Source organism: Pogona vitticeps, chromosome 4 (assembly GCF_051106095.1).
Source record: "Pogona vitticeps strain Pit_001003342236 chromosome 4, PviZW2.1, whole genome shotgun sequence".
In the NCBI taxonomy this organism is placed as follows: Eukaryota; Metazoa; Chordata; class Lepidosauria; order Squamata; family Agamidae; genus Pogona; species Pogona vitticeps.
Genome location: NC_135786.1, coordinates 57,487,902 through 57,509,984, shown reverse-complemented (window position 1 = coordinate 57,509,984; position 22,083 = coordinate 57,487,902). Strand labels below are relative to the sequence as shown.

At 42.5% G+C, this 22,083-nt stretch overlaps 3 protein-coding genes across 9 annotated transcripts in view; 1 reads left to right on the top strand and 2 right to left on the bottom strand.

The window, feature by feature from the left end:
- The window catches only part of LOC110085282 (peptidyl-prolyl cis-trans isomerase-like 1), a 51,610-nt gene extending 48,365 nt beyond the window's left edge, over window positions 1-3,245 (bottom strand). For 2 of the 3 annotated variants that reach the window (XR_013544849.1, XM_078392766.1), the window contains exon 1: window positions 3,063-3,245. Coding sequence is in view for 2 of the 3 variants with exons in the window: in XM_078392766.1 (XP_078248892.1) it covers window positions 3,063-3,118 (56 nt within the window). In the remaining variant the exon portion in view is untranslated. The remainder of the gene's footprint in view (window positions 1-3,062) is intronic. The other variant, XM_020805291.3, reaches the window with a different exon arrangement.
- On the top strand, window positions 3,245-14,984 carry PSRC1 (proline and serine rich coiled-coil 1). Of its 5 annotated transcripts, none has more exons than XM_072997470.2 (10): window positions 3,247-3,787; window positions 4,235-4,371; window positions 4,957-5,000; window positions 5,505-5,562; window positions 6,488-7,070; window positions 8,532-8,711; window positions 9,486-9,606; window positions 10,140-10,385; window positions 10,760-10,847; window positions 12,369-14,984. In XM_072997470.2, the coding sequence occupies exons 3-10, from the start codon at window positions 4,982-4,984 to the stop codon at window positions 12,370-12,372; spliced, it is 1,299 nt and encodes a 432-aa protein (XP_072853571.2). In that variant the 5' UTR covers window positions 3,247-3,787; window positions 4,235-4,371; window positions 4,957-4,981; the 3' UTR covers window positions 12,373-14,984. The 5 variants fall into 5 exon arrangements, with proteins under 5 accessions (XP_078248891.1, XP_078248889.1, XP_072853571.2 ...); XM_078392764.1 differs by having other exon boundaries at window positions 4,165-4,371; XM_078392763.1 differs by having other exon boundaries at window positions 3,246-4,371.
- Window positions 14,985-16,143: 1,159 nt separating this feature from the next.
- Window positions 16,144-22,083, bottom strand: part of CELSR2 (cadherin EGF LAG seven-pass G-type receptor 2) — a 120,309-nt gene continuing 114,369 nt past the window's right edge. The window contains exon 36 of the mRNA XM_078391952.1: window positions 16,144-21,368. Coding sequence (XP_078248078.1) covers window positions 21,341-21,368 — 28 coding nt within the window. The 3' untranslated portion in view covers window positions 16,144-21,340. The remainder of the gene's footprint in view (window positions 21,369-22,083) is intronic.

The window sequence follows — 22,083 nt, the reverse complement described above, 5'->3', positions numbered from 1 at the left end:
ATCACGCCAAAGTCTGTAACACTTGGAACAGTGCCGACAATCTAGACAAGGTTTTAAGAAATCGTGATAAATTACCTGTGGGATGGAGAGGTGGTGTGCTGAACTTTGGAAAACTTATTCCTGAAAGTGCTGTGGCATATATTAGACATATGCCTTCTCTAACTTTCAGATGTAAAGCCCATGAGGAATGAAGCTCAGGACTACCTAACCAAGTGAAGGTGGGGAAAAGAAAAAGATATGCTTCCAGAAACCTCAAACAATTCTTAATCACTGCTCCACTCCTCGCCTTTGGAACAATCTCCCTCCTAAGATCCGCGCGGCCCCTACACTGGGTACATTTAAAACTCAACTAAAAACATGGCTTTACATCCAGGCCTCCCCCCACCCCCGCCAGCATTTAATTTAATTTTCTCTTTTTTGTCTATCTATCATTTATTATCTCTTGGAATGTTCTGTTTGTAATGATGTTTATGGATTTATATTATTTAAATTGTATACATGTTGTTGTTAGCCGTCCAGAGTGGTATAATATACCAGATGGACGGGATATAAATCAAATCAAAGAAATAAATACATAAATAAATAAATAAAATATGTCTTATATTTAATAAAGTACTTCTGCCTGGCCTGTTAAATACACGTATTTCGTCCATTGATTATAAAACAGAAAATCACAGTGCCAGAAGATACCCTTTGTTCCAAGTTGAAATCTCAACTGCTAAGCCAATCACATGTTTTCATTGGCTTAAATAAGTTCTCAGTGCTTTATAAACTATGCATTTTCCACAATGCAATATTTTCCCAGCTGACCTTTGGAAAAGGGTAGCTTCAGTACAGACTCAACTATTCCATGATTACAGAGGTGTTTTTACAAGGGAAACAGAAATATGAAGCCATATTGTCAACAATTTTGTCATTTAGAGTTAGCAAGAAGCTAAATTTTTCCAGTGTTTATGGCCAATTTAAAATAATAAATATTTATATTTCCAAAACACCAATTATGAATACTAGTATGCAGGATTACACAAAGACCCTATCAGGTTTAAAATCATCAGACTGATCTTGAAAATTATTTCCATTCCCTTATTCTCGGCAAAGAATTCTGAAAGGATTCTGAAAATCCACAGAAATCATTACAGGTTTTTAAACTAATAATAACGAGCCAGAAGTTCACCAAGAAAATTTTTGGCTCCCTACAATGGTGGGGCAGAACTCAGGATAGGAAGCAAAACTAACAGCCAGTTCTGGATGGGAGCCAGTCCATCTCTTATTGGGGTCTTCCTCTTTTCCTGCTGCCTTCCACCTTTCCCAGCATAACAGTCTTTTCCAGAGAATCTTCTTGTCTTCTTAGGAGGTGCCCAAAGGAGGACGGCCTCCGTTTCAACATTTTGGCCTCCAGAGATCATTTTAAGTTTTATTCGCTCTAGGACCTACTTATTTGTCGTTCTGGCCATCATGGACGTTCAAAAAGCTCTCCTCCATGTGGGAATAGTACATAATATGGAAGACAACCCCTGTCCAAGACAACAGCTTTTTTCTTTAAAAAAAAAAAGGGTGAGTGGGTTTCTCGGCCACCTGGTCTTCAATCCAAAGATACAGGTACACAAAAAACGAGATGTGGTTTTGCAGTGAAACCCCTAAAGCACTCTGTGTACGTTCAAAAACACAGCCCCCCCCTTTCTTTGGCTTTTCAAGGCCAAAACAAAAACACTCCAGAGCAATCACAATCCATGGTGTGGAGCTCAGCTGAAACTTTAACAACCCATGAAACTCTTTCTTGGTATGGATCAATACCTGTTTATTGCTGGATTAAAATGTGGTTTCTGTTTAAATGGGGGGTGGAGAATATTGGGGGATGAAACAGGGCTTTTTTGATCCCTTGACTTTACTTTAATTGACGCCTGAGGGATGGAGAAGAAAGTGGGGGGGAAGGAGGAGGAGAAGGCGAAATGCCATTTAAAGAATTAATCCTGATCAGATGCAAATTCCTCACCCTAACTGGATCAAGGGCTCTAGCCGCACCTCCCCCTAAGTTGCAAGTGGGGTGAAATGGGGTATCCCCCTCATATCCTTCCCCTACCAAGTCTACACAGCCCTCCCCCACCCCCAGGGCAGACACACGCACCAGCTTCCTGCTTCCCCCCCAAAAAAACACTCTATTTCGGGCAGACCATCCTCCTGACGCTTTCCTGGCCCAGTCCGCTCCCAAGGCCTCCTGGGAAATGTAGTCCGCGGTTCCGCCCGCTTTTTATGAGGCACCCTCCCCGCTCCTCCCCCCCCCCAAGCCCACGAATGAAGTAATCGCCGGCCTCTCCGTCCCGCAAAGCCCGTCGGGAAGCGTAGTCTTCTTTCCCCCTCCTCGCTCCCTCCCTCTGCCGTCATCTCAGGGCCTGGCCTTTTTGGGGAGCTACCCGCCACTTCTCAAGCGGAGAGTGAGTGTCCTTTAGGGGAGGGAAGGGCACGATCCAGGAAACGTGGAGCGATCTTGCCAAAAGCGACTACCAGTCACCTATCTGTACACACACTTTAATTTCACATTTCTTACCACTTTACCTTTATAACAGGAAAAAAAAAACTATATACTGTAGGCTCAACTTCTTCCCGTCATGGAAATTTCAAAAAAAAAAAAGTGCATGGTCACCTAAAGAAGGCCACTTCTACCGGAGGCTGTATATCTGAACTGCTCCAGAACCAGTTTTGGAGAAGCTACAACTAAGAGCAGCAGTCACAAAAATCTTAAGCCAACATTCACTTCTTAGACTGTCTCACCAGGCCATCTTGCTAATTAATAGAGGACCAGGCTTCAGCCCTATACAGGTATAAGCTTCAAGTACTGCTTGTAGAGGAGGTGAACACTGTACCGGATCAGACCATGAATCGACTCCGCCTAGCACCGCCGGTATGGAGCATGGCAGCAGGACTTAATTCTGGGACCTTTTCCCAGCCCTGCCAGAAAATACTGAAAATTGATCCTAAGTTAAAGCAGATAAAGCAAACATTTTTTTAAAATGGTTTGCTTCTTCCCAAACTACGGCCTCCTCCTCCCTCCCATCCCCACTTACGTCGTCTCTAGGGAGACCGTGGGGGGCTGCCAAGCGTCGGGGGGCACCGCGGCCATCCCTGACAAGCTTCCACCCCTCCTCACCGCGGGGGAACCCAAACTTGAGCGCGCTTCCGGCGCGAGGGCCTCTGTCTTCCCTGCGCAAAGGAAGCCGGGAGCCGACGGGATCCTGCGAAGCCTGGGCCAATCAGTGGAGAGCAATGAAGAGACTCCGCATGACGTCAGGTGGGAGGGAGAATTCGAACGTGCTGCTAAGAACAAAGCACCGACCAACCTCTTTGTCCGCTGCCTGTTCTTTGGCCCCTTTATTTAAAAAAAAAAAAAGGCTTGGAGGCGGTGCGGTGAGAGCGCGCGGGAGGGAAGGCAACGCAGAAGCGGGCGGCTTGCAGGTCGCATGGGGGGGTTAGAGTTGCGTGTGAATGGGGTTGTGGCGGCGCTCGAGGTGGATTCGGGAACCCGTGAGGTCGGGCTGAACTCCCGAGGTTTTGAGCGTGCGGGTTAAAACTGGATGAAGATTAATAACCACGCGTTTTTTAACTGCTCGGTCCGAAAAGCATGCTTACTTTCTTCCAATGAAAAGAAATGTGGATTGCCTGCAGTCAGCCCGCTTCTCCTCTCACGAAGTGGCTTCCCGCGAAATGCTGTGATCTCCAGGATCAGCGGTCCTTTCCGAGGCATTAGCAGCCCAAACAGCGAAGAGTCTTGTTTTTGCTGCAACCGTTTTGGGTTAGTTGCTTACAACAACGTCAAGTGTTGGGGGAACCTAAGATTACCATGGTTTAATTCGGCATAAGGTTTGGCTGACTGGACTCCGCTTCTTGCCTCGGAAGAAGAGAGGCACAGCCCACCAAATGTTATGCCAAATAAAGCTTGTCAGCAATTCAGGCGACACACGAGGCAATTGGAAGTGTTAAGTCCCGTTGAACACAACTGGCCTTGTTTCTAGAGAAGTGTGAAAAGAATGGTGCCTCCCCTCTCCCGTGGATGTGCGCTGGGTTTGGCAAACTGCTTTATGCACATCGGGTGAGACAGTGGAGAAGGTCACAAAGGCCTTGGTTCTTTCCAAAAGTACTAGCCCAGTGTATTGAATTTCATCCTTGCAGTAACCAGGTTATGGTCACAAGATCTTTCTGCTTCTAAGACAAGGGACTAAAGTCATCTCTCAAATAACAGAGGGATCCTGCCAAGCAAATGGGACGGCAAAGCAGTGGATGCTTTTTAAACTGGAGATGAATTCTTGAGCAGTCTAAATGCTCACTTGGCCTCCTTCAAGGCTTTGCCCTTGAAGATAGTGGGGCTTTACCGTGGAGGTAAGGATTGTTCAGGCATCAACTAACCTAAAGTAGTGATGGGTTGTGTGAAATGTTGGTGAGGCTTATTGTCCAAGAGAATGGGAAGATAACAAGATGGAGAAGGTTGTGTTGAGAACGAATCATCTCTTACTGTCTCCACAATAGACTTACAGTACACCTTCCTTTCCTTCTGTAGACTTCTATTAAATTTGAAGAGCTGAAGCTCCCATGCTTTCTCTTAAATGTTAAATCCTTAAATAATTTAAAGTTTCACTTTGTTATTCAAGTGTTTAAAATCCTTTGAGATTTTATGCCATTGGTTTATGGTGCAGTGTTACACATTTCTAGAATAAAATCAGCTCAGTGACTTAGATATCTAGCTGCAGAGCAAGAGATTGGAATTTCAGTTCCCTATTATGCCTCCTTGACAGGGGCTGGACTCAGTGCTCCATAGGCTCCCTTCTGTCTTTGCAGTTCTTAGATCATCATCATCATCTTTCTTCTCTTCTTTTTCCAGTCTTTCAGACTGAGGATATACGTATTTTCTATTTTCCTTATTCAATCACACTGAAGATATATATTCTTTTTTTCCTTATTCAATAGTTTGCTTAGATGATTCCCAGAAAATATGGAGTTGTCAAATGAAGGTGAGTACTGGCTTCCTTGTAGAGGTGTGTATGCAAGCGCATGTCTGTGTATTTCTGTAAAATTGCTACAGCTTCTAAGTTGGCTGGGTTGATTTTGTATTCCAACCAAACCCAAGCCACACCATTCCATTTATCATTGCAGTTCTTTGTCATGGTCAATTACAAGGTACATACATTTCAAAGGCTGCATCAGAATCAAAGGAATTTCAGAAGGATGAAATGCCATGCAATGTTTAGAGCCCATTTTGCTGCCAGATCCTTTTCACAGCTAGGCCAGCTTAGGATGATTTTGTTTAAATGATTTTAATTCTTTGTTCTGCTATAAATTCCTCATATGATTTGGTTGTGGAATTTGACACAGTCATCTTCCTTGGGTTTTGATAAAGCTATGAAGTTTGTTCCACTGTTAGGAATGAGGGAAAATCACGCCTATATAGTAGAAACAATAATTGTGGCCTTTCCTGCTGGGGGCATTTGCAATAATAATTGCTTTTCTCTTTTCAGATATAACTTTTATTACAGAAGAAACCCTGGAATTTGGTCTTTTGGTTCCTTTGGATGGGTAAGGCCAAATGGATGTAAATCTGTAAATAGTTAAGGATGGAGATTCACAAAGCAAAATCTTTCAGAGTGACTGATCCATAGCATGATTTCTAAACTGTATTTATGTATGTGTATCTCAGTCTGATTTTTTTTTCTGTAAGAGCAGATCTCTGTCACTTTTGTAGGTATCAGATCACTGTACTTACATTTACCTGAAGTAAAAGGAAAACTGAAAGGAACCTTTTGCATAATAACTACAAGTGGAAATCAATTCTCAATTTCTTTTTCAGCTATTATGCATGTATGTATGAACTGGATGTGCATGTGCAGATGGGTGAGAGGAGGCCCTGCCTACTGTTGTCCGAAAGCTGCCAGGACATTACTTGAGTGGTGATCTTGACTTTAAGGCTAAGAACATTTCATCACTTTAATGCATCTCATCTGGAATTGTATTTATTTAAAATCCAAACTACTAGTTTGAAACTTTAGCATGAACATGCTTTATCTGAGCTTTATTTTAAAAAAAAACACCCTAGTATTTTGTATTCTTTTGTGAGATGGGAACCTTCTTTTCTTGCTACCCTTTTTGACTCCTTTTCTACATTTTCCTAGTTTACATATTTCTAGGTTGCCTGATAACAAAGGTCTCTGAATGGTGAACAGTAAGAACAACATTAAAACTTGCCTTGAGCACCATTGCTACATCTTTGGATTTTTTTTTAAAGTCCAAGAGCGCGAAATTGTGAGATCCAGCTTGGACCATTAAATTCACTGGGTGAGCTTGAGCTACTCACTTGCCTTCAGCTCATCTACCTCATAGGGTTTCATGAGGATAAAGTAAGGAAAAGGAAATGTATGCATTGTCATCATGAACTCTTTGGAAGAAAACAAGTTTATAAACAAACAGATAGATGACCTGTTGATGTTTGTTTCTGTTGCTACAGACAAGAAGAGGAGGACTCTGCCATCTCCACTGTGGAGCCGGGTGAGAGGTGTGTGGCACAAGCAATTGACATGAACATCTTGCTGGGAGAGAGTGAGAGCAAAGGCAGAGAGCAGCCCTCCCAGTGGAGTCCCCTCAGTCCTGAAAAACTGGAGGAGGTCAGGAAGGAAGCCAACATGTTGGCTGAGCAATTGGAGAGGTGTAGGCTGCTGGAGAAGGAGAATGGCAGCCATGAGACGAGGCTTCCCGTGGTGCCAGAACTTGCACTGTTGCCACCAACTGGATTTTTGCATGGCGGAAGGCCAAGTCCCAGGAACCCAAGACGGAAGACATTCAATGTGAACAACAGCCCCCTAAAAGCACTGCTGCCAACAGTGGGCCCTGAAACCAGCTTGGCTTGTGTTTCCCCCAAAGCAAGATTTCCCAAGGGGAGAAGCCCTTCTTCCTGCATTGTAGACGTGCCTAGTCCCAAAAGACTCCAGAGTAAATCTCAGGTCTTCAATGCTGATAGTCAGCTGGCTAAGAAAGCTGGGCCCAGTCGGTTATTCAAGGCTTCAACTGCAACGAAATCCGGCACCAAGAAGGTACAGTAGCAGGACTGCTGTGTGTATAGATCACAGTTCAGGTGCCACTTTGGTGATCAAGGAAGTCTTAGCTTTGATTGCAGTCTTCTTGAGCCTGCATGTGATATGATGCAGGCAGTAATGCTATAGCCATTTTAGCCAATACAGTATGTTGGATTTTGCCTACATGGTGTGAGATTCAGAGAGAGGAAGGTGCCATGGGATTGGCTGAAGCAGATGACTGCCCCTTCCCCTTATACCAGTCCCCTCAAAATACAGCAAAAAGGGTTGGGCATTAACCTCTGACAATTGACCAAAGGCACCTTCTTTGAATACAGCCCTTCTGTCCTTGGAAGGTGGATGCACACTGCATACATGCATGCGTACATCTCAACTTGATGAGACCTCCAGTAGAAACAAATGCTATGGGACTGTAGTGTTTTGACCAGACAATAGAAACGTTTAAATCTAATCTGAATATCTAGATCATATCTTCCACCTACAGTTTGGCAGAGTTTCTGGGCTGCAGAAGCTTCTGATTTTTGGCCAGCTTGGTTCAATTCTAGCAATGATAAAGGGCTGTCTTTAATTCTATGGGGATTTCCTTCAATACATATGTTTCGGAATGATGAGTGTTAATATATGTTGGTCTGCTTATACGCAACAGATCTTTATGCAGAATTTAATATGTTGGTTTCAGCTAAAATCAATTCCTCTCTTGTATTTTGTTAGTAATCTTTTTCACAGCCCTGTAAAAATTGATCACTATTATCTCTTTGGCAGTATGGAACTGAGAATCGTGGATTCCCTGTTGTATTGCTGGAGAAAATGTAATTTTTCACCTCTTCTGATTCTCTGCTTGGTTTGGAAAGAGAAGGATTTAAGTGTACATTTATCTGTGCATATAATCCTGCCACTTGCATTACATGCATCAGATACTGAGTGCACCGCTAGCAGGCAGGGTCACAAATGGTTGCCCTCACAGAGCATATGTATCCCCTGGTTATTTTGTACACAAGAAACCTGTAGCTTTTGAATTCTGCAAGAGATAGGAAGTACTGTAGGCAGAATGTTGCCTTACAGATGTTTCCTTGTGAGTTAATGTTATCTGGACAGAGGTTTCTTAGCTACATGTAGATAACATTGATTCTCTATGAGAAGCTAGGTTTTGGAAAGGGGCTTGAATCTGGTGGAATTCCCTCATGTTTACCAGGCCTGCTACTCTGACATTTTTGTCATATGTCATTCTCTCTCCTTCCTTCCTAGTCTTGAATTCCATTGAACCGGCTTAACTGTTATCAGCTATGTTCTAAAGCTGTCAACTGGATATACAGTGTTTTTCATTTATGTTCTCAGACATAGGCATTGTGCTTCAGTAGTCTGAGAGCTGCTTTGAAGGATTTATAGTAGAAAAACAATCTATAAATATGACCTAAACTGACTGGGACCCCCTTCTATCGGATATGTTTCTCCTTTGTTAAGCCTCAGGCCCCCAACAGGAACAGCAAGAAGGAGATGGCCCCTCGAGTCACCATTTCCAGTGCCACACATGCTCAGGAGTCCCTCCAGCACTTGAAGCCTTTCCCTCAAATCACTAATAGGAGACCTTTGGGGAAATCAAAGGGCGCTTCTACCAGCAACCTTTCTGCTGAAAATGCACAGGTATTTCCAACTGAAACAAGCAAGGAATGACACACAGAGGAACATTGCTGCTTTAGACCAAGTCAGACCTTGGTCCATTAAGCCCAATATGTTAATTTTGGCAGCCTGTAGTTCTCTGTGATTTTCAGGCAGAATTGTTTCCTACCCTTATCAAGCAATCCCTAGTCTTCCATGTGGTTTCCTATCCAGGTACTTGATCCTGCTTACCTTCAAAATCAGGCAAGATCAAGTATGCTTAGGATAGCAGACCATTATACACTAGGAAGGGACAGCATTGGGGAAATACTTCAGTTTATAATTATTGTGTGGGTAATGAAGAAGAACATGTCTTCCATGCTAACTTTCTGCAGGAGTATCTAGCTCCTTTTGTGTGAATGAAGTTAGGTGTGTGGATGCTTCGGAAAGAAGAGTCACATTTCTGAATACTGTATGTAGTTTCTGCAATTCATTTTATTCACTGACAAGCAGCCTTGCAGTTGGCCACTGGTGGAAACTCAGGTGTTCTTGGACTGCATCTCCCAGAAGCTTTCACTAGTAGCTATGCTGGTGAAGATTTCTGGGAGTTGCAGTCCAAGAACACCTGGGATACCCAAGGTTGGGAACCACTGCAGTATGCTCCTATTCATGCCACCATCTTTAAGTTAAACAGTCATTCTCCCCACATGGCAGAGAAAACTTTTGAGAAGCTCTGGACCATGAGTTGCTCTTGAGCTGTCCTAGCATGAGATGTAATGTTCTATAGTTTGATTTTCTTTTTAAAAATCTTGCCTTAAGGATCCATCCAACAAAGGCAGAAAACTGGTGACAGATGTGGAGGCAAAACCAAGACCCAGCCCAGTGAAGAAGTGCCTTGCTTTTCCAAAGAAGGTGGTGTCTCCTCACAAGGCAGAGCAAAGTAAGTTAAGTTAATGTAAACCACGTAAAAGCAAAAAACGTATATACTTCCCCATAGTGCTTCAAGCACTCTCTGGGCGGTTTACAAATTAATTATGCAGGCTACACATTGCCTCTCCAGCAATCTAGGTACTCATTTTACCAACCTTGGGAGGATAGAAGGCCAAGTCAACCTTGAACCCCGGGTCATGAGCATAGTTTTGGCTGCATTACAGCAGTTTAATCACTGTGCCACAAAGCACAGTGTAAAACATTTTTTTAAAGATGTAGTCTTTTATCACATGGTGTTTTCACATAAGAGATGTGAAAGTACAGACAATTACTTCTCATGCCCTTTCCTCCATTTTGCGTGTTTGTGGGTCCAGGAAGGGCTCACAGGTCTACAGAAAACCCTCCAATAGATTACATGGCCTGCAGGTCCAAAGAAATTTCGAAGGCTGGTGAGCACAACAGCTGCCGTCTTTTTGCGGGTTCATCTCCTTGCCATGTTTTTCATGATCTATCACTATGTTTCTTTCACTTTTTTCTCTCCAGGTGGGTTTAAAGTTATGGGAAGCGATGCCTCTCCACTGCAAGCTTTCTCTAAGCCTTGCGGCACCACTAACCAGATTCAAACCAGGTGCATGGCCACATCTGGCCTTGCAAGCCAGCTCCCAGTACCAAGGGCAACTGGTCGTGGGGTCACTTCAGGCAGGCAGGCAGTTCCAGGAAGGCCCAGTCAGCTCAAGAGTTTGGGAATGCCTGGCAGACAGGGATCTGCTGTGCCAACTGGGAAGAAAGGTAAGAGACCTCAGAGTTGCTCAGGAGGCAGTGGGAGCTGAATGGAAAACAGGATGCCATGCGTTACTCGGATGGATGTCAAGTGACGTTCCTGTCCTGGGCAAAGCCTGGAAAAGTCTTTACAATGAACAACACTTATTGTGCAGGGGTAGGTTCAGAAGCACAGCCTTGCCCCTATGTGGACTGGAACAGAGCTGTCGTCTGGATGCTGGCTTTGTGCTGAGTTTCTGCTCCAACATCATGGCTTTTCAGGAGCAGATATTTCAGTCAAGGAGCTGAGCCCAACCCCAAACATGTAGTATCTGTGTGTTAAATAGGAAATATTGGTCTCTAGATTTACTTTATTTTTCTCTCCTTCTGTCTCCTTTCTAAAGCTTCCACATTTCAGCAGACGGTCCCTTGTGGTACTCCTCAAAAAAGTAGGTTGCGGTTACCAAAGAAGACAGTCTCTGTTAATTCAAAGTAAGTCATTGGTCCCCTGGAGAAAGGGGCACAGAAGAGCAGCCCAAGGAGTAGGAAGGGGTGGTTAAGAATGTCATGAAAATATGACAAATTGTTATTTAATCTGTAATCATGATATTTTATTGTCATTAGTGTATGTTGGGGTGGGGGAAGATTCTTGCAGTACTTTCTGCCTCAAATGACAAACATCCGGGCTGGCCTTGAGTAATATGCCTCTTGACTATGGGTTAGGGAAACAGTCTGACACAGGGATCTTCATCTGACCCATGAATTTCTTGTACAGAACCTGTGCTCTTATTTCTGATATGTGAGATAAGAGAGGCGATTTACAGACATTATCTTGCTCTTTAGATTTGAATTCTGAAGGTATTTAAAGAGCAGCATATTCAGACTTTAAACACAAGAGTTGTTCCCTCAAAGCAGGGCGTAGCTACTGGAGAGGCATATGTAAAACTGACCTGTGACTGATATGCTTCGTTGAAACATGCCAAGATGGCTAAGAATCCCATCTGTTCCCACCTACTATGGCAGTGTGCATCCTGACACTCCACTAAACAACCAGATTCCCATTTGAGAAGTATCCTCCTTTGTTGCTGCTGTGAATCTTCCATCCCTAGCAACAATTAATGCATCTCAGACAGAAAAACATTTTAAGCCAGTTCTGTTCAAGGCTTATTTTTCTTGCTTGGTGCACCTAGTAGTGAACCTAGGAACTGGTGAGAACTTGGCACATCCTTCATCCTGCTAAGCAATTCAGGTAACCAGCTTGCCTCCCAGATTTGTCAACTGACAAAAAGATTTCTTTTGCTGAAGGAACTTGGATTTTGGTTTCCCTTTGGACACCTGACTGTAAGTGGCTTCGTCTCATGTGTAATCAATGAATTAATACTGAGACAATATATTGCCACAACTCCATAAAGGTGCAAAATTTTGTTAGACACAAAGCTCACCTTAACAACTTGCATTTTTATTATTAAAAGTAAGATTCTAGCCATCATGACTAAAAATACAGTAGCCAGGATTCTCTTGCTGAAAGGGTTGATCTACATCAAATTGATTAAACATTTTTTAAAAATCAGAACTTTTTGATGATTTAAATTTAAAAAAATGATTTTAAAATTGAAACCATGATTTAAATTGTGAAATTAAATCAATTTATTTTTTTTAAATAATTGATGTTTATCCACCCTGCTTGCTGATGTATGTTTTCACTAGGAAGATTATGTTGTCTTGGTGGCAAATTACTCTTTGTTAATAAGGTGGCCATTGTATTCCTTGGTACCTGCCCAGGAGTGCAGCCAGTGTTAATCAGTGGCAATTTGTGCTGCCAACACATTGAATGATTTCCCTTATGCAAGAATAAATGGGCAATAGGATTTGGGCCCTATGAGCCAAGAAACACACTTCCTGTAAAATTGGGATAGGTTGGGTTATTCATGAGTATAAAATGCAGGTAATGACATATACATTAACCATACTTGTGAACCATTCTTAAATGACCCATTTTCCTTTTATTTTCAGGTAACCATTCCATTCATTGTGTGGCTGGGAACATGTGACCATCCCAGACTCCTTCCACATGAAGATGAAGTTGGGCTACCCATTCACTTTGGATTTGCATCTCTTGGAGGAAACTTTGGTTACTACTTAACAGAACAATTTGAAAAGGCTGCTTATCCATAATTTTCACTGTGGATCTCATTGATTCTGATCATATCCTGAGTTCATGCCATCTCAGCAGATCTGGGGGGACAGGTGTATTTTGTATTGTGTCCTTTGATTTTTTTAAAATTACATTCCCATACCTGTGTTTGGTATGTCAAATGTGGATTAGCCAAGAATTTTCTAACTGGAAGAACCTTGATTTCTTTCTACCCTAGTGCATGGTCTCATTATTTTTGGTGAGTTGATTCTGATTTTCTTATAGTAGATATGCAGTCTTTGTCCCTCCACCTGATTTGGCCAACTATCATCTGCCCTATTCAACATGACTCATGGGAAGAGACTGTGGCGATTGTAGTACATAACATCTGGAAGGCAAAAGGTTCCACATTCATCTTACAAGCAAAGACAGCCTTCTCCAACCTGCTGCCTTGCAGACAAGACCTCTCAGACATCTCCAGCCAACATAATCCAATGGATAAGGAAGGCTAGCCTAAAAGATTGTTAGATCAAAACAGTGTTATTGCACATGAACACAATATTTTGCCTCCAGCAAGGCATACTGTTACAGCATGCAGATATCTGTAAGTATTATATGTGAAAGCATATTATTGTTAAGCAATATATATGTAATACTTTTGATTTCCATGTTAAAAGGAAACACTAATTTACAAAAAAACTAATAGTTACATTTGAACAAGAAAATGATTATTTCCTCTGGTTCATCTTTGTTTGTGTTAATGGTAAGTGTGACGCACCCTAAGTTCCCCTGGTTTATTTCTCCACACAACCCAGGTTCACTTTTGGGAATGACACATGTTTTCAACCCTTTCCGCCGCCACCAGAGGATTTCTCCCCACTCTATCAAATATGATTTTTAAATCAGTGTTATTCAATCAAACAAAGTTTAAGTAAATCATGGATGGTCTTATTTCATTTTTAGGTACATCTCCCCCTGTTTTCTGTTGTTCCCTTTCTTTGTTTTTAATAAATTCACAATTTGAAATAAAATGATCTGGTTTTCCACAACAGAAACAAGTTTTTAAATTTCCAGTTTTTTCATGTCTAATAAATATTGCATTTCTTTTTGCCTCATTTCCAGCCGTCTGATTTCAGCCCTTTCTTTTCCCTCAGCTTCTAGCTGTCTCTTTTGGGCCTCTGCCTTTTCTCTCATTTCTAATAGTTTTAACTGAAATTCCTGTTCTTTCTCAAATTTCCACTTTATAAGCTCTAGGGAGTAGTTTTCTCTCTCTGAGGCACCCTCCTGTTCCCTTGAGCCCTCATAATCCTGGCCCTCTTGGTCTGAAATGTCCTCTTCCTGAGGTAAAATCTGACCCTCAACAAGTTCCATAACTGCCTTCTTCCCTTGCTTGGAAGACATTTCTAACTGTTTTTAATTTGAACACATTGGCAGGTTGCTTTTTCACCAACTCCAATACACAAAGCTCAGTTTTAAAAGGACCTCTTTTTTTTCTGTGTTAGAGATTTAACTTATGTAGCTTTCTTTGGTAGATTAAAATCGCTACATAGTATCTGTGGACTTCAGCTTCAGCTGTTCCTTGTGTCTGTTACTTTGTATCTCTTTGTCCACAGATACCCAGATTTTCCAAACAATATTTTTCTTTCATAAGCCTCAGTTATCTTCACCTCAGCTGTTCCTTTTAGACCTTGGCTTCCACTTTTAGGTCCCCTCTCTCAGAGCTTTGGGATCTAAAACTAGCCCTCTTGGTCCTCACCCTCTCAGCTTGAGGTAAACTTTTAACCACAGTATAGAAATCTCCTCAGAATCTTTTCCTGCCTTTGTCTTGCCAGAATCAGGAGTCCCTATCGAGCTATTCACCTTAAGCCTTAGGGTTCCCTACTCCTTCAGTTGGACTATTGACAGCCAGGTCTCTTAGACTCGGAGATTTTTCTTTTTACTTTAGGCTTTCTGGTATTCCTTCCCTTTGAATCCCAGACTCAGAAAACTTCTCTTTATTTTGGCTCACTGGATTTCATTCGAATCCCATCCACTGGCCACCACTGGAGGCACACTGGGGAATTGAACTCCCAACCTCTGGCCTTCACAGCCAGATACCTAACTCACTGAGCTATCCAGCCAGCTTTCTTTGTATCTCTTAAGTATAATTAATATAATTCTTTCTATTCTTTAGTTATTCCCTTATCTTTTTATTTTCGTTAATTATTCTTAAAATATAGTTTCTTGGTATTCTGTTCTTGGTTTCTTTTAACGATGAGTGAAATGCAATACATTATACTCAAGATGTATATTTACAACAATTTGGCCTACAGGAAAACCAAAGAATTCTGGCCCTAAATTGGTTAGATGGAAAACCATGTGGGCCGTGAGAAGTTCACCTATGAATATGTCACTTTAAACTGTATAAAACTTGCACAAATCAAAGTGAGGATGTGTCCAGCAAGTGACACTGAAGTTCATTTCAATTTGAAATAAAGATGGACTTTCCCTTTGTAGCAATTGTGTGGAGTTATTAGGAATAGATGTGTCTTTGTGTCAAATCCTTTTGTGATATCATGTAAGTTACAAGGCTACATGACAGTAATTGATCCATCAGTTCCTGATTATATGGCTGAAATAATGTGGAATAATTTACTGGAAATTCATCATCTAAATAAGTTAATTTGAAGGAGGGAGGCAGAGATAAATGACTGCAGCAGTGGTTAGCTCTCTCCAAGCTGTATAACTTCTCTCTGCTTATGGATTGTCTGAGAGGGGAGGTAGGGTCACGCTAACAAAATACTTCAGAATTTCTGCTACTCTACTGCTGTGTACATGTTTTAAAAACAGAATGTACCATAACTTGCATAATAAAAAATATTTTTAAGCATAGACAGTTGCAAGTTTGCTAAGGATCAATATTACAATCACAGAACTGGAGAGTTCGAAGTGGTTCCCTAGAGTTCACCCCCTTGTTTATGCAGAAATATCCACAACTCAGATATCCATGACAGATGGTCATCTGCCCTCCATTTAAATAGCTCCAGCAATGGACAGTCCCCACTTGCTGAGGTCATCTTTTTTCCCCCATAGAACAATTCTTACCGTTAGGTGGCTCTTCATAATGTTCAGTTGGAATCTCCTTTCTTGCAAGGCCAAAAAATAGTGAAATGGAGGACATATTACCTGTTTTTTGTCTAAAGAGTACTCAGGCGATGAGAATTGACACACTCTTGTTCCTTCCCAAGGAACTGCATGTGTGGATTGCAGTGGAAGCCCCTCCCACAATGTTGGTCCATGCAGATACATCCTTGCAATGTAGGATGGAAGTGGGCTGAGCCTTCAGGGGCTCCCTGTATTCGACAGCAATTAAGAATTTCTTGTGACTCACCAAAGATTGCTTTTACATACAGTATTTAGTTGTTTACTGCATAGTGTTTATTTCTTCCTTGGTGGAAGACGAACCCTGCAACCTATATTTTCTTCCAGCAACTAATTCCCTCCCCCAACTCCTCCACCGCTACCACACCAGCGAACAACAAAACTCAGGAGTTTCCTTCTTCCTGCTGTATCTTGGTTATTGTTTTCAGTTCAAGCATCTTCTTCCCTACCCAATGTCCAATCCCCAATGTACTAGCACAAGATATGGACACAGCACTGAAATGGAGCCACCTGCACAGAACTATGGTTTTATTATTTAGGGAAGGTGGGGGATGGATCTTGTATTATTTACATTAACAACCCTAACTGTACACTTCAACTGTTTGTACCAAGGGAAGAGCCAGCACCACATAATTAAGAAAACATTTTGTTCCTATGAAGGACTAAATTACCTGTTCTCTTTCCTCCTATTCAACATCCGTCTCTACCCTGCTAAAAGTGAGCTTCTCAAGCAAAAAACTGAATTGCAGTTTTATCTCAATAATAAAGTTCCAGCACCTCCAACAGCTGCTCAACAGGCAGAATTTCAAAAGGTACAGTTCCTCTCTCTAGAGAGGTGGTGTCAAGGGGAAAGAGCAATTTACCTCTAGGATTTTTGTGTGCCATATTGCAGGCACTGCACTGGGGCCAAATTAGCAGAAGGGGAAGAATTGGAGCATGGAAAATTTACTTTTTGAATGATAACATCAAGAATTCCCCAGCCACCACACTAAGGGATTCGGGGTGTTGTTGTCCAAAAAGTAAATTTCCCAGGTTCTAGAATAACTACTTCTGTTGTGGCTCAATTCTGTGATAAACAAATCCTTTAGCTCTTGTGGAGTAAACTGAGGAGTTAGCTGTTTTGGAAGCCAACATTAACAGATGAGGGGCTTGAGGCTATAATAACACGTGCCCAAATTTGGGCAGTGCTGGCAGCTATTTGTTGCCTGGGAAGCAAAGGGTGTGTTCTACTGTGCAAAACACCAGAGATAAAGTTGTATCTTCTGTAGCTACTGCTTCACAACAGGTGCCAGTTTGCTCAGACCTCCATGTAACATTTGGTATTCTGGGTACAAATTCACATTAGATACCCAGACCCTAGCTGGATCCAGGGGTTGAGTTGTGTCTCTCAAGTAAAGTAATAACTGGCAGCTTTGATTTATAGGGAATAGACACTCTCTAGAGAAGCACTTCTCTTGACATCTGCCTATTTCAAACCCACTAAATCAATTCTCCGCAAATGGATACTATGTTGGCCTTAAAAAAAATACTATCCTTGACTTTTGGTTCTGATGACTTGGGTGGTAGAAATGTTTTTCCCTGGAGTTCCCCCACTTTTTCCAGTCCTTCCCCAGGATAGCACAGCTTTCAACAGACAGCATTTAGCAAATATAGGTATACATTAAAAAAAAATAAGAATAAATTAAAATGCAGACATGCGAAATACATTGATGCCACAGATGAAGTAAGCTATTGTCTCTTTGTGGATGGCTGGTAAGACTCATAAAAATGAACGTGTTGCAGTGATGCAGCAGAAGCAAAGCTCTTGAGCACAGCCTCCTATAGGAACCAAGCTCTCCCTAACCTTTTGATATGTTTTAATACTTTCCTGTTTACTTATGCTTGGTCACTAATGGAAAGCCACATACTCTGATTCTGCCTTATCTTAAGGACAGAATGATGAACAACATTTTCCCCTAGAAAGCCTCATTTGCGTTGGAGTACTTAGGTGAAATGATGGCAGCTTTCCAGTTTGTATCAGGAAATGTATTCTTTATATGAGGGGGGGAAACCTTGCATAGAAGTTATTATACACTATTCTGTGCACTTGGGTTGCAGTCTAAAACACTGGTTCCCAAACTACAGAGCATGCCCTCGGGAGTACAGTATACAAAGAAACTCCTAGGAGGTATGACAATCGTAGGGAGGGGATGGGATATTTTATCCCCTTAAGTCTTTTTAAAACTTTTACCTGTAATACTATTAAAGTAAAAACAATTGTTACTAGGTTTTTGTGTCTGTTTCTCCATTTTAAACTCCAGAATGGTTGTTAAAAGGGTTGGATGACACTAAAGGCAAAATGAGAAGGTGTGAGAATTTTTCGTAAATAGGAAAGGTGGTGTTGTGCTGAAAGGCTTGGAAACCAGCACAACCCCTTGGGTGGAGGACCTGTTTTGTCATTTTTTTCCTGTTACTGTACCTTAATTAAGACTGCTACCTTTCATGGTTTCATAACAAGCAAAAAAAAAAAAAAGGAACAGTAGAGGCTTTCCCAATTTTAGAAAATGGCTTCACCTCCTGCAGAATTGCTTGTCATGGGGTCTCAGCAAATATATACATGTATATATATTTGGCAGGCTTTTCTGTCCAAGCCTTCTGGAAAACACTGTATAGCAGACATGGATTCTACAAGCTCTTCTTCAGCACTGTGGAGTGGATTCATGGGATTCTGGGGAGTCCTTAAAGGAGCACAAAAATTCAGGATTTCACTTGCTCCTCCATTAAGAGTTGACAATTCCTCTCTGCTTACCTCTCTTTATGGATTTCTCTACTGGCTTTATTTGCTTCCAGTGTTTAAAGCTGATCAGAGTGACTTTTATCTTAGGTCTTTTGATACACTAAGAAAAGCCAGTGGGAGGGCCCCATTCTTTTTGAACTTGCCCAAGGCTCATGCAAGAAGACACAGGTCAGCCAATGGAAGAAGACAGGAAATCTTGGATTTCCTTCATTTGCCTTTAGTACCAAATAACCATAGGAAGCCACTATTGGAAGAGCTGCGGGAGGGAAGCCACTCCTTGCCTTTTAAATCTTTTCCCACACAGATCCCCACTTTGCCTTGTGTATGAGGAGGAGGAGACTACCACAGTATGGTTGAACATTAGGAGACTACAGGCCTCTGAACAGATTACTGTACTTGCTTGTACAGGGAGAAAACTACACTTTTTTAAATGTAACTTGGTTAGAGCCAAATACCTCACAAGGTATGCTTGATGAAAGCAAGACTATATGGCATCAATCCATGTATTTAGAAGGCTGGAACTGATCCCCCTGCTGTCCGTTTAGCATTCAAGGTGGCAAATACAGTGGATGCTACTAAAGTGCCAGGCTGACATTATACATGTTGAAGAGAATCACATCCTATTATGTTAAAACATTCGAAAAGCAGAGTTAGGAATTGTCAAGGACAGAGACCACAAAAGGCTGAACAGCAATAGCCAGGATTTCCAGAGGCATAGAAGGGAGAAACCTCAATTTTGGAATCACATCCTTTGATTTAAGCCAAACTGTGACAAGATCAAGTCCCAATTTAACTCCTCATTGTGCAAACCTTGGCCAAGTTGGCAAAAAGAGAATCTGCTTCTGTGCCCTCACTTCATGGGACTTAACATTGCTTCAATAAGCTAAAGATGTAGCCTGGTAGGCTTTCTATCTCCTTAAATTAGAACATCCTTCAGCAGTGGCTGACTTTAAAAAACCACACACACATCAAAATAAACAATGGCTTCACCCTTCCCCAAGCTGCCCCCACCCACCCTCTTTCCCCTCTCCCTTATCAGAAAAAAAAATCTCTTTCCCAAGGAACTTTATAAAAAAGTACTTTCCAAAAGGACCCATCATGAAAATTTCCTATTATGAGCAGGCATCAGGCTTGGCTGAGTGTAGAAAAATGAAGGCTTCTGAGGCAGAAAGGCAGCACCCATGTTGGCCTGAAAGCCGGGTGCTATTGGGAGACATCAAGGCAGCATTCCTGCGCCAGGCCAGTGGTACACTCACTGGGTACAAGCTGGAGCAGGAGTTGGGACTTTTTTCTTTTTGTCATTTTCTACGAAAATAATTGCAGCATGGACTGATGGCTCAGCAGGCCACACCCATAGTGCTCAGCACTCTATGGGCCGCCTCACAGGCAGGGTCCTGATGAGGCCAAGTCACTGGATCGGCAGCTTGGAGCAGTGGTTCTCACAACCAAGTGGTCAGAAAGTGACTAATGTGGTCCATGAAGGAGCATTTCCAGTTGGATGCCCATGGCCTAGGCCTGGTCCTATGTTTCCAGTCCCACTGAGCAATCTGGAGTCAGCAGCCTGCCAGAAAAGGGACAAGAGCCACAACAGATGCAGATTTGTATAGTCCATGGATGTAGATAGCATGACGGCGATTGACAGTCTGGGAAAATGGCTCTTAAGATTCTGTAATAATCCTACCATTTTATTAATTAATAAAACTAAGCAGGAAATGGAAGCCTTTTCATTTCCTTAGGCTAAAACACTGTATGTGGTAGTGAGCACTGGCCTATGGGAATCAGCAAAAAACTTATACTTACACAGAGTCCAGGAAACATTATTTGGATAAGAATTTCCTTCCCAATTCTGTGGTTGCCTATCACAGTTAAGCCATAATGTCAGATTTCTATCTTTCCCGTGTGGCAACCAATGACAGACTGACCTGCACGCTGTTTTTTGTTTGTTTGTTTACATGCCTCAGTTGTACCATATGAGGTGTGTTTATGCCTACACTGAATCATAGAGAAGCATCACTGTGATACACACACACTGCAAAGAAAGACAAAGGCAATCTACGTGTGTATACACAAAGGTGAGGTCTTTGGGCCATCAGAGTGGTCAACATCAATGCAAAATTGGCCTGCTGTCCCTAAGCAGTGCATAGCACACATCTCATGCAGGTGCCTTGCACAGCCAAGTCTGTTGCACTCTCAGTTCTAACGCAAAGTCACTATTCTGGAGGAAGCCAGAGCAATATCCTCCAGAAACTGCATCCCATTTCTGATTTGCCATCTGATGCTAAAATCTACAGTTTTCAGTGCCCTCCCCGAAGTGGCAGCCCTCTTCAAGTACAGTGACTCCTCCTAGCTCAATCCCATTGTGAAATATGTAAACAATTGCAAAGTAATGCATTTCCAGAGGCCCCGGCATGTGGTTGCTGCTGAGAGATTCCCCCAGCCCAGCTTTAATAGATAAGAAAGAAAAATATTCCAGACGCAGCAGTTCCAGACTGGGCAACAAAGCATGAAAATCCCTGAAGATTTGGAGGTGGTCAAGTCTGTGTTTCTGTTTTCTGTCCATTTGACAATGATCCAAAGTGCATCGGTTCAAGTAGTTCCGTCTCCCGAGGCCTGCCGTTCCCCTGGTGCTGGGATGGTGGCAGGTCAGTTTCCATTTGGCACTACCTATACTGGATCCAGCTCGCCGGGCCGGGCCAGGCCAAGCGGAGCCGAGCCGAAGGAGACAACATTCCTCGCTGCGGTTTGAGAGCAATCCTGGGCTCCCGGACTGGCCAAAGCACAAGAGAAAAAAGTCTGGTGCATGCGCCGTCAGATTGAGGTTTCATCACTCCTGCTCAGTGATCAAACATAAAGCGAGACAGGACGGGGAAAACACAAACACATGAGCATGGTCATGAGCAGGTTTGAGCAAAGCACCCCCCTGGGGCTCACGTGTTAATGGAGAAAATTAAAAAACAGAAATCTGTGCGATTGAAGAGAAAGGTGAGAGAAACGAGAGACAGAGAAGGGGAGGAAAGGAGGAGGAGAGGGTGGGTTAGTGCCAGAGAGCTGAGAAAGAAGTTAGAATAGGACAGCATCCCCTCAGTTCCCCTCACCCAACTCAAACATCATTCCACCCTTGGCCTGATGCCTCTTGCAGCAACACAGGGGAAGCTACAGTATTTGAATCATAGAGACTTTTGTCAAGAAAAAAACAGGGAAACCTCTGGTACATTAGTCCCTGAACTGAGCTGAAAAATGCAGTATTTTCTTGTGGGATGAACTGGTACACCTAGCCCTCTGAAATCTCCTTCTATCACTCAGAGTTCAAAAAGGCTGCAGAAATGCTTTTTGGATCCTAAGCCACATCAGGCTGTAGGAGCTACAAACTAACAGTCCTGGCCAGAAGCCAGCACAGGAATTCTCCCAGGAGCAGAAAGCACAAAGGCAAAGAAGGTAGAGTTTTAGAAAAATGTGGACCCATGTATTCAGTAAAAGATCATTGATTTTAAAGCACAAAGTAGGAAGAAGCTAAGAAGCTCTAAACAGTGAGAGATAGAAAATATTTTTAAGCAGAGGTACTATTTAGGAATGGGGTAGGGAGATTGTGAGATACAGCAAAACAATACTAGCCAAGTAGGGTTGGAGGCCCAGCATGGGCAAGGGGGAATCCACAGACAGAGGCAACAGGCTCATAC